Source organism: Octopus bimaculoides, chromosome 27 (assembly GCF_001194135.2).
Source record: "Octopus bimaculoides isolate UCB-OBI-ISO-001 chromosome 27, ASM119413v2, whole genome shotgun sequence".
Taxonomy (NCBI): Eukaryota; Metazoa; Mollusca; class Cephalopoda; order Octopoda; family Octopodidae; genus Octopus; species Octopus bimaculoides.
This window is the reverse complement of record NC_069007.1, coordinates 20,814,476-20,826,312: the sequence shown is the minus strand read 5'-3', so window position 1 is coordinate 20,826,312 and position 11,837 is coordinate 20,814,476. Positions and strand designations below refer to the sequence as shown.

The following is an 11,837-nucleotide window of genomic DNA, read 5'->3' as shown; positions in this document are numbered from 1 at the left end:
AATAGGTTCTCGTCGTTGTTTTTGCTGCTATGGTAACTATTTTTGTTGTTGTCGTCAGAGAGCAGTTTGTGCAAGAGGTCAGTCAACAGAGGCATGGCACCCCCCCTCAGATCATGAGTAACCAAGGTGATGTTATCGTGTTGGTTAAGCAACAAGTGTTTCGGTACCATGTATGTGTGGTAGAACACAAGGTGGTCCTGTCTGCTGCTGCTGCTTCCACACGGAGCGGAAATGCCAGTGGAATCGAGTGGCGGTGAAATCTGGTTGTATTTAGCAGTCATCAGGCTTGGAATCACTCCACCTTGATGAAGAAACCCATAGAAGAAGGCCAGGACAAGGTTAGAAATCACCCAAGTACTACACAAATGCATAGCATACTTCCATTTGCATTGCTCGATCACCAGCGCACCAATGAGGACGAGTAATGGTAGAAGTGGCAGCAAGAAGCGAGGTTCCTGGTGAGGGAAAATTGAGAGTATGGTAACGGGTACAACGACAAATAAAGACAGCACGCAAGAGGGGATGAGGAGCTTTGTGGACTGGCTAAAGCATTGGTAAATATTGTAGAAGAAAAGGATGTAGAGAATATGGTAAAGAAGGGGCATGTTGATGAGGACGTGGAGATAGGATGGGTGGAGCCCATGTCCGGCGAGGTTAGTGACCTGCGTATTATAAAGGAGGAAGTTGAATGGGGTAACAGTAACGTGAGTTGCTAGTACGCGCCATGCACATAGAGTCACACTGGCAGGCCCGCCGAGGTGCATGCAGTCATCGAGTGCATTGAAGAAGTCTGTTGGTGAGATCCGGTAGTAGAACATGTCGACGCAGACAAAGACGATGCACACAGGCAAGGAGAACAACACGAACAGGGCCATGTTTTTCACTAGAGTTGCAGGCTTGGTGCGACAAGTGCAATAGAACCATGCAAGAATTGGTGTCACGGCAAACAATGGAAACGTAGGTCGGTTGAAGGTACCGGCAACGAAGCAGCAAGCCAAGACACACAGTTCAGTCTTGACAAAATCAGTTTCACTGAATGTTTGGTGATTTTTTTGCGAGTTCAATACTTGTTGTTGCTGTTGTTGTTGTTGTTGGTGGTGTTGTTTTTGTTGCTTCTGTGAATGTTTTTGTTGTTGCTGTTGTTTTTGCTGTTTTTGTTGCTGCTGTTGTTTTTGCTGTTTTTGTTGCTGTTGTTTTTGTTGTTGTTGTTTTTGTTGTTGCTGTTTTTGCTTTTGTTGTTGTTGCCCGTGTGGTGCAGTGTTCGAGCCAGGGTTCGTTTTCGTCTTTTTACCTTTCTGTTTGCCCTTTCCTGACTTTGTCGGCGCTGATGCTGCGGAGGAGGGAGCAACAGCGTTGGCAGACTTTGCAGAAGTGGCTGCTTTCTTGTTTGCTTTGGCAGAAGCAGAATTGTCCACCACGGAAACCGGATTCTGCTGTTCCTCTTTCTGCTGCCTCTGTCGCTTTCTAGTACGACGTGAAGAGCTCGAACCGCCGCAGCCGGTGCCAAATTTCGGCAGGACGATGTACAAGATGATCGCAAAGAGCAGACATTCGATGGTGTTGGAGAGAGTACGGGTCAAGTAAGTCAGAGTCACGTAGGAACTGGCGTAAAGGCAGAGAGAAAACCAGGGTTTGATACCCAGGCATTTACTTGACTTCCACAAGACTGCATCAACGGTGAACATCAAAGCAGTGACTGCAAGTCGAGGAACGACGATAAGCAGATATGGAGATATTTCGAAAAGACCAAGTTTCTGCAGAAAGGCGAGTAACCTCACAGGCAACCCGTAAATCAGGTGTAGGAAGAAAATACTTCGAAGGGGCTGCGTGTTGTTGAACTCCCATGTTCTTTCCACATCCAAATTGAGTATGTCACCTAAAAAAAAAAAAAAAAATAATAATAATAATAATAATAATTATTTCAAATTTTTTTTTTCCACAAGGGCAGCTTGGGGGAGGTGGGGATGACTCAATTACGTCGACCCTAGTGTATAACTGGTACTTATTGCATCGACACCGAATGGATGAAACGCAAAGTCGACCTTGGCAGAATTTGGAGTCAGAACAGAAAGATGGGTGAAATGCCGCCAAGCATTTTGCCCACCACGCTTATTATTTAAGCCTACGTCGACTCAGCTGTGACTGTGATAGGCTTCTCCCAGGTCCCATATCCACTGGAGCACCACCTTAAAGGATTTAGTTGAACAAATTGACCCCAGTTCTTATTTTGAAAATCTGGCACTTTTTTTATTGGTCTCTTTTGCCAAATTGCTTAGTCAGAAGGACGTAAGCAAATACCAGTCATCAAATCGTAGTGGGGAACAAACACAAACACACACATATACAAATAGATACATATATATATATATATATACATACATATACAGTGGGCTTCTTTCAGTTTCCAAATACCATATCCACCCACAAGGCTTTCGTCATCACAGAGCTACCGTAGAAGACACCCACCCAAAGTGCTGCACAGTGGGACTGAACCCAAGACCACATGGCTAGGAAGTAAACTTCTCAACCACACAGCCATGCGTGCACCAATAAGGCCACATGTGTGTCTGCACATACAAACAGAGGCAAAAATCACTTGGAAACTTAGATACAAAGGATGATTCTTTCATTATACTAACCGACAACGATTTCAGTCGACTGGAAAAACTCATCAGGGTGGATGTACCCCTGTTGTGGCCAGAGGGTCCAAATTATTCGGCAGGCAACAAGCACAGCCCATAGCTTGGTCAGAGAGTGGTTCATTGAGGGATGGTCAGAGAATATACAGCACCCTGGAGGAAGAATTAGAGAAAAAGAATATTATCAGTTGATGATATCATTAATATCAAAACAATATTCACAGGCAATTATATCAATATTATCAAAGCTTTACCCAATATCATATGATTATATGATCGACCAGACTATTCATCATCATTGTTTAATGTCTGCTTTCTATGCTGGCATGGGTTGGACAGGCCAGGAGGCTGCACTTCCGTCTTCGAAAGTGCTCTCGCTCTGCTTAGTTCACTCTATTCTTCTATGATGTGTATCCTTATATGTGTATACGTCTGCATGTGTATTTGTGTGTGTGTGTGTGTGGTAACAAAATATGGTAACAAAGGGGTGAAGTAAAAGACGGAATGGGTACTTTCAAAAAGCAAGCACTTTCCATGCAGAATTTAAGAAAACTGCTTGAAGATGTGCCACTTGTGTAGTGAATGGGGGAAGTTTGGTCTGCAATAATCTGCAGACATCTATGTTAATCAAGAACTGGGTTCATCCGTCATCAACGAAGCTAACGAGGGCAAAGCATAGATTTGTCTGAGTGCACAATGTCCGTGACGGCTCGTGATGGTGTTTCTCATTGATAAATCGTATGAATTCCCGTGTGCAGAACACAAATTTGTAAAAGTTTTCTTAAAATCCCCCAAAATAATAATAAAAGAAAAATTACGAGGTGTTAAATAGGATGTTTAAAGGGGAATTCCACCTTTGTGAACAAAATAACGTAATTGTTACTTTATCGACACCTGAGTATAGGTAATAAGGTTCAATCTAATCAAGAGGACTGTCTGTTACCATTCCCAGTGTAAGGGTGGGAGCAACAAATTTTGACCTTACACAACATTCTCGATCTCATTAGCAATAAACCGTTCTAGCTTTCGTTTAAAAGTATTGATGTTTTGTGTGGTTTTGATGTCATTAGACGAAAGGTTCCTTTCGTTATTTATTCCAAGTTTCGAGTAGTTTGGCCAGTATTATGATTAGACAAGTAATCTACGCAAAACTTGCAGTAAAAGACCAAAGGAGACCTCAGATTTAAAAAAAAAAATTCTAAGAATATTTATACTGATATATATTAAATATCACTAATTATTATAAAATTATAAAAACAATAAATGGATATATATATATATATCAAATAATATATATTTATTGTAAATTTTAAAATACTGTAACGTAAAAACCTCCGGCAGCATGCCAAATCGAAGAATTGATTTTACCCCAGAATAGATCAAGTGAACCAAATTGGAACGAAGAAAGGACTCGAGGAATGCGTTTGTAACTTGCCTGTAAACAAACACGATATATATATATACACACACAGTGATGTATACACATATATACACATAGCTATGTATCGAGATAGTTAGGCAACTAGCTACATACATGCAAATATATACACGTACAAACACACATACATAGACAGACACACACATATATGAATAACAATAGCACACACATACACATATATAAATAACACTAGCACACACATATATATACACACACAGAGATAAACAATACAAACTACATATAGTGATGTTTTAAATATTTGTGCAAATATATACATTGATATATATTTACTTTGGTCAAAGAAAATTTACCTTTAAATTTCACATACAATTATACAATTAATCAAATACATTTTTTTTTTTTCGGTAATGAAACTATTTTCTCATTGATAATAATAAATAAATAAAAATGTTTTGAAAATTTTGAAAGTAATTAATTAAAAATTCTATTTAATTTAATCTAGAAGAAAGATTTTCATGTCTCGAAGTGAATATTAACGGTCAAACAATAGAATTTACATACGAAATTAAATTATATTATATTTTATCTTCTAATTATGACTTTCCAGATAAGTGTTTCTTGGTTTTGCTGTTGTTGCTTTGAGAATAATTTTAAATAAAAATATTATTTTTTATGGATGATTTTAATATTAAAACATTTAAAAGATGTATTTATAAACTTCGTTTTTCGTTTCGTATTGGTTGCCTATCGTTCTTTTAGCATTTTTAACATAACCTTCTCTTCGAATTTTCTCTTGTCATAATTCTTTGTTATTTTCGTTAAAATAACACATTTAAGAGAAAGATATTTTTGCATTAAATGTCCATATTTCTTTAAAACGTTCTGTTAATATATTTACTATTAAAAAATATTAGATCTAATATAAAAGTATTAGACATATATATTTATTTCTTTATTACCTACAGGGGGGCTAAACATAGAGGGGACAAACAAGGACAGACAAAGGGATTAAGTCGGTTACATCGATCTCAGTGCGTAACTGGTACTTCTTAAATCGTCCCCGAAAGGATGAAAGGCAAAGGCGACCTCGGCGGAATTTGAACTCAGAACATAACGGCAGACGAAAGAAATACCGCTAGTGTATTAGACATATATTAAAAAAACTCCCGAATTAGATTATGATAAAAAAGCAGAATGAATTAAAACGAAACGAAGACCAATCTAGATCGAAGCGAAGGCCGGTAACATGATGTCATGCAACTGGCACCTGTGCTGGTGGCATATAAAAGCAACCAAAGATTAGAAAATTACTATTTTTTAAATCTCACAATGGGAGATATTCAGCAACAGTACTTTGGAGTAAAGATTGTTTGCCAACATAACATGGCAGTCCTGGTTTAGGACGAATGTTGCTGTAATTTAGCCCCAGGAGACATCGTCTCCAGCTGGCTATACGACACAAATCGTGTGGTATTAGGACACAGATCGTGTAATTTTCTAATCTTTGATCCTATTAGATCTGCTGTATCAGGGCTGGCTTGTATTTAAACAAAGTCTATAATCAATATAGGGGCTGTTTTTTTCTAAGGGGAGGGGGAAATAACTAATACTTTAATATAAAAGAATGTTTTCCTATATATATATACTATTTTTGCCTCTCTATTTCTCTGTTACACTCTAACCTTTCCTCATCCGAGACTGGATCACCTCCTCTAATGTATGGCAAGACACCTTCTTCTGTCTCTTTGTCATACTCGAACCTTTCATCCTCTGACACAAGTTCCCCTCCTCAAATCTCTTGTCTTGTGAGTTACTCGGTGACCCTGCCAGTGCTGGTTCCGTGTTAAAAGCATCCAGTCCACACTGTAACATGGTTGGCATATTTGGAAGGGCATCCAGCTGTAAAAATCATGCCAGAACTAACCTCACTTGTGCTAGTGCCAAGTAAAAAGCACTGAGTTCACACTGTGGAGTGGTTTGTGTTAGGAAAGGCATCCAGCCGTAAAATCCCTGCCAAAACAGACACGGTAGCCTAAGGTAGTTTTTCTATCTGGCCAGCTCCTGTCAACCATCCTACCCATGCATGCATAGAAGATGGACATTAAACGATGATGATGATAACTATGTCTGAATAAAAGACAGATGGAATGGGTATAGCTACAATATCTTTCATCATAATAAATCTGCTAGATTAGGGCTGGCCTATATTTGAACAAACACTGTAGCTGATCTTTTCTCTTTGGCTTCACTTTTTGTAATTTTAAAATTAAGTGAATATTTTCAAATTTGGTATATTGATGTAATTTTTCGCCCTGAACAAGACGTTATTGTTCACATGTTTGGACTAAATTTTAGAAAAATGTTACAGAGGTTTGAAGTTTGAACATTTTTTACCCAATGTAGGTCTGTTTTTATTAGGGAGAAAATAGTTTCCTCTGTTACTAGCACTTGAGATTGTTTTCCTAGATAGACCAAATCTGGATAAAAATCGGGAAAGTCGTAGTTTGAATAACGCCTTTGATACGAACAGATCTTCTGGATCAAAGCTGTCCTATGGCCAACACAGGTCTGTTTTAATTAAGACATAACCGTGACATAATGCTTTCGAATTTTGGAACAAAGCCAACAAATTCGAGGAAGGGGATAAGTTGAATATATCGACTGGTACTTATTTTATCGACCTCAAAGGGATGAAAGGTAAAGTCGATCCCAGCGACATTTGAACTCAGAATGTAAAGTCGGAAGAACTGACGCTAAGCATTTTGTTCGGCTGGGTAACGACCCTGCCAGCCGCCGCCTTGAACTGGGATGTATTAAATACTAACATCAGTGTTTTAAAAAATGCGTTCCCAGATGCATATTCGAAGTGGGATGTGGTCACAATTAGAACATATTTGATTATAGGTGGAACAGACCTGGACTCTACTGCGGAATATCCGAGCAAAATAATGTGTATTCAATAAGAGGAGGAGTTTCACAACAGATGTTCCGTACCCCCAGGGCGTGCATGTGTATGTGGAATCTTATAGAAGGGGGCAAAAATAGAGAAAATTAAAGTATTTTGAGGAATTTTTTTTTTTACCTGGGATATTAAAAAGTGTAGGGAATAAAACCCCACAGAAGAAAAAAACTACTCTTTTCTTTCTCAGCGGGATCGAGATATCTATTGGGAAACTCCGCCCAATAACGTAAGTTTTAGCACAGAAATTTAAATAATGAATAAGCAAATAAACGTGTGAACAGATATATTATGTTTGCATATAGAATGAGAGACATTTTTCATGGTTAGAAAATAAAGCAAAAGCGCTTTTAACTTTTACAAACACATCACCTCAGGAATTCCTCTTACCATTTGTCTAAGAACGTCTTCTCAACGGTTTCAAGGTTGTCTTCTACTTTCGGAAACGAAAGTAAAAATAATTTTAAGACGTAATACGAAAAACCGAAATGGAAACAACGAAATGTATTTAGTTTTAGCAAAATACGTTTCACATCACGCTACAACCAAACCTAAAACAACAATACCTTAAACGTTTACAGAAATGTCACCTCGGGGATTCCTTACCATTTGTCTAAGAACGTTTTCTCTCAGGTTTCAAGTTTGTTGCCTATTTTCGTAATGCATTGAAACAAAAGGGAAATATTTTTAGGGTGTAATGCCAAAAACCGAAACGGAAATAACGAAATGTATTTAGTTTTCATAAATTCCTTTCTCATCAAGATCTAGCTAAATTCAATTTATAACAGACAAAGGCATCTAGTCAATTCTTTTACTAGTTTCAGTTATTGGACTGAGGCCATGCTAGAGCAAATCTTCAGTTTAATAATAATCAGCACGGAAAAATTGGTCGCAACCAGGGTCGCCATCGCAGTGGTGCCCAGGCAAATCAATACACTGGACCTTATAGAATTTATTGATGAACAGCAGGCCACAAGATCAGAATTGGGCTCCAAGACCTCCGGGCAACTGCCTAGTGTGTCCGTTCATAATGCACAATAAATTATTATATCTATATCGTTTGAATAATCTCGACTCTACTTTTTTATTTTATATAAATACATAGACTGATTTCGATATAGGCCTACAGTTATTTAAAATATTTCGTCTTTATATATTTTATAACAGAAATCATGAACGTTTCACTGTTTCCGTTTCAGTTTTTTTAATTCTATGAAATTATATTCAAATAATGACCAGGTACAATAAATTATACGTGAATAATTTCATTTATACCCCTGATGTATGTGTTGGGTATATTGCGTTTATTGTTACATTTCCATATTCGAAAATTTTAAGTGAAACTGTACAGAAATCATACTTTTATTATTAACTACACATTATTTCCATTATTTTGCTTGGGTAAATAACGAAAACGTATTATCGTTTAACCACAGGTAAACCCCTATGATCAAAGCATTCGGTGATCTTTTGAATATGACAATATTGTCTTTTCCAATTTATTTCAAGACATACATTGAATACCAGACATCATTATCTATCTTAAAACCGCATTTATTATTTTAAACAGTGTGTTTTACAGCAGATCTGGTTGCTATTTCTAGCAGATAGCACGGCCATATATAAGGTTACCCCTGTAGAAATTACGGCACCCCATATATGCCCTAATGATGCACCCACGGGCGGTCCATTGTGAAATTGAAGCAAAAAATTCGAACTATCCGTATTTTAAATTCTGATTTTTAGAAAAATTCCAAAAAGATTTTACGAGGGGTAGAAAAATTTTTTCTTTAATTTTTGTATAGTCGTATGAATTCCGGTATGTAGAACACAAATTTGCAAAGATTTTGTGTAAATTCCCCGCAAATATATACGTTATGAGGGGTTATATGGGTTGCTTATATCAGAATTCAGCCAAATTGAATTCCAGATTTCATGATCTGACCTAAAATGGCATTAATTATTTCAAACAGTGGGTTTTACGGCAAATTTGGCTGCTATTTCTAGCAGTAGCGCGTCCATACTGCAGATTACCCGTGTATGTAAATTCGATTGAACGAGAGGGCTTCTGAGTGAACGCTCTACATGCTAGAAATAGCAGCCAAAACAACTTATTTCCAAAGAAAAAAAATGTGGAAGGAGAATAGGAAGAACACATTGAATAAAATGAAGGATGGTCACGTTTGGAATGTCTCTGGTAATAACCAAAGTTTGACCAAATAAAACAGCAACATCATAACTAAAAGTTACCCTTGTGCAAATTATATTCGATTCAAATGCTAGAAATAGCAGCCAAATCTTCAAAACAAGATATTAAAAAAAGGTGGGGGAGGAAGGGACTATATTAGATTATGACGTCTGAATAAAATGTGGGATGCTCACGTTTGGAATGTCGTCTCTGGTAGTCATTAGAGTTTGACCAAGAAAAAGAGAAACATCATAATTTTTGAAGTGCACGTGTTTAACGGATCAAAATATATACAGTATCGGACCAAACATCCGGAAAGCTTGGGACCGGAAGTGAACCGGATTTCTGAATTTTCTGGTTTTCTGAAGATAGTCTTACAATACAAAAAAATAAACTATGAAAAATATAGATATAAATTGTATTTTACATATTTAAAAATTTATACACATCTGAAGCAAGGTTAGTTTGATGTTTATTAAGCTATTTAATTTTTTTAAAATATATTATCATGCAGCACCGTGAAAATTGAATGAAAAAAAATAAAGAATGTTATTTTCAACGAAAATGTTTGTAATAAAGCTGAAATGAAAGCCAAATATTTAATGCATGTGTTTAATTGTCAAAATATGGCCATCCCCAAGTAAAGCATTATTTTATTTAACAGACACAGATGCAAATTAATACACTTCTAAAACAGTATGTTTAATCTTTATCAATCCACTTTTAAAAAAGGGAAAAAACGAAACTATATATAAACCCTGTATGCAAATTAACTCATTTCAAAAACAAGGGCATGTGTACTCAAAACAAGGTTCAATATATTGCAGGTAATATTACGCAGTGTTTCCGGATTTCTGGAAGCCGGATAAACGGATAAACGGTCCCGCAGTGAATAATAATAATGATAATCCTCGTACAGAATATCTAAAAGACAAGCTTCTCCCTTCCTCTCTCTCTCTCTCTTTTTCAGTCACAGTCGAAGGATTTCATCATGAACGCCAGCATGTTTGGTGAGAAGAGAAAGCCAATTGGTGCCATAGCGCTCGGATCCTATAGGGACCAACACTTCAAGGTATTATTCTAATTATATTTCTTAGGTTTTAAAACGAAACCCGTATTTTTTTTCACCTTTTTTTAGATTATGTTTATGTTCGTATTTGAAACCGTTATTCTTACATTCCGAGTTCAAATTCTGCCGAGGTCGGCTTCCCTTTTTCAGGGTCGATAAAGTAAAGTACCAGTTCGATAATCGACTAGCCCCCTTCGCCACAGAATTTCAGGCTTTGTGTGTAAATTCGAAAGTAAAATGCTTTGTAGCATTTGAATTCCAGTTCTTTTACGTTAGTTCGAACATCGCCGAGGTCGGCTTTACATTTCTTCCTTTCAGGGTCGATAAAATAAAGTACCAGTCAAGTATAGAGGTGGACGTAATCGACTTACCCTCTCCTCTTCTATAGCAGCTACCCGTGTGCCAAAAATTAGGCAGAGTTAGTACGTTCTGAGTTCAAATACTGCCGAAGTCGATTTCGCCTTTCGTCCTTTCAGGGATCGATAAAATGAACAGTCGAGTCCTGGAGTCGGCAGAGATAAAGAATACGTACGCCACCCGTTTTCGGGACTTTGGGTTAGTCCGAAAAACGGGTGGTGTGCGTATTCTTTACCTTCGCCCTGGAGTTTAGCTCCTCAGTTTGTTGCCATGAGCCAAAATTTGAGATATTATTGTTTTTATTGTACGCAAAGCTTAGTAGTATTTCTTCCGACTCTACTATCCAGGTTCAAATTCAGCTCGAAGTTGGTTTTGCTTTTCATTTCAATAAAATAAAGAGCTGTTATGTTCTAGGGTCGGTGTACTGACTTACCTCTTCCCCTCGGAGCAGATGGCCTTGTGTCCAAAATTTGAAGTCAGCTCTGGCGTGGCTGTGTGGTGAAAGAAGCTTGCTACCCAACCACATGGTTCCGGGTTCAGTCCCATTGCGTGGCACCTTGGGCAAAGGGAAACTGAAAGAAGCCTGTCCTATATATATATAAATATATATATATGTATATATGCATGTATATGTTTGTGTGTCTGTGTTTGTCTCCCCACCATCGCTCGGTGTGTTTACGTCCCCGTAACGTAGCGGTTTGGCAAAAAGAGAGCCGATACACTGAAAAATTGGGATTTGAGTTTCTGGAATCCCTTGCATACGGTCCAGATAAGAAAGCCATTAAAAGTCGGTTTAGGCGGGGTTAATTGATGAAGTTTATCTTTTTATTGTTGTGCAATTAGTTCCTTATCTCAAGGTGGTGCTCCAAAGAATGCTATAATATATAGAAATGCTACATTAGATGTTGTAGATATGAATACATTGCCTCTGTAAAGGAAAACATACAGGATGGTCATGGCTGGAATGCCTTTGAGCATAATTCTACTCGAGCTGGAGCTTGACCAGCAACCATTAATCTCTGTAGCTATCTCTTTACTCTTTTACTTGTTTCACTCATTTGACTGCGGCCATGCTGGAGCACCGCCTTTAGTCGAGCAAATCGACCCCAGGACTTATTCTTTGGAAGCCTAGTGCTTATTCTATCGGTCACTTTTTGCCGAACCGCTAAGTTACAGGGACGTAAACACACCAGCATCGGTTGTCAAGTGATGTTGGGGGGGGGGGA

General features: G+C 37.7%; 2 protein-coding genes across 4 annotated transcripts in view; one reads left to right on the top strand and one right to left on the bottom strand.

Moving 5' to 3' along the window:
* Window positions 1-5: 5 nt before the first annotated feature.
* LOC106870980 (GPI mannosyltransferase 4) lies at window positions 6-2,918 on the bottom strand (the record flags this gene model as incomplete). The annotated part of the gene is made up of 3 exons (XM_052977163.1): window positions 2,894-2,918; window positions 2,640-2,792; window positions 6-1,876 (listed from the first exon to the last, which is right to left on the bottom strand). Coding segments are annotated over exons 1-3 (2,034 nt in total), but the record flags the coding sequence as incomplete, so codon positions are not given.
* A 6,604-nt stretch (window positions 2,919-9,522) lies between these two features.
* Window positions 9,523-11,837, top strand: part of LOC106871005 (nuclear cap-binding protein subunit 2B) — an 11,012-nt gene continuing 8,697 nt past the window's right edge. Inside the window, exons 1-2 of one of the 3 annotated variants that reach the window (XM_052977304.1) lie at window positions 9,523-9,644; window positions 10,156-10,257. In XM_052977304.1, coding sequence (XP_052833264.1) covers window positions 10,177-10,257 — 81 coding nt within the window. In that variant the 5' untranslated portion in view covers window positions 9,523-9,644; window positions 10,156-10,176. Of the gene's footprint in view, window positions 9,645-10,070; window positions 10,258-11,837 lie in introns of those variants that run through there. The other 2 variants (XM_014917259.2, XM_014917260.2) reach the window with 2 other exon arrangements.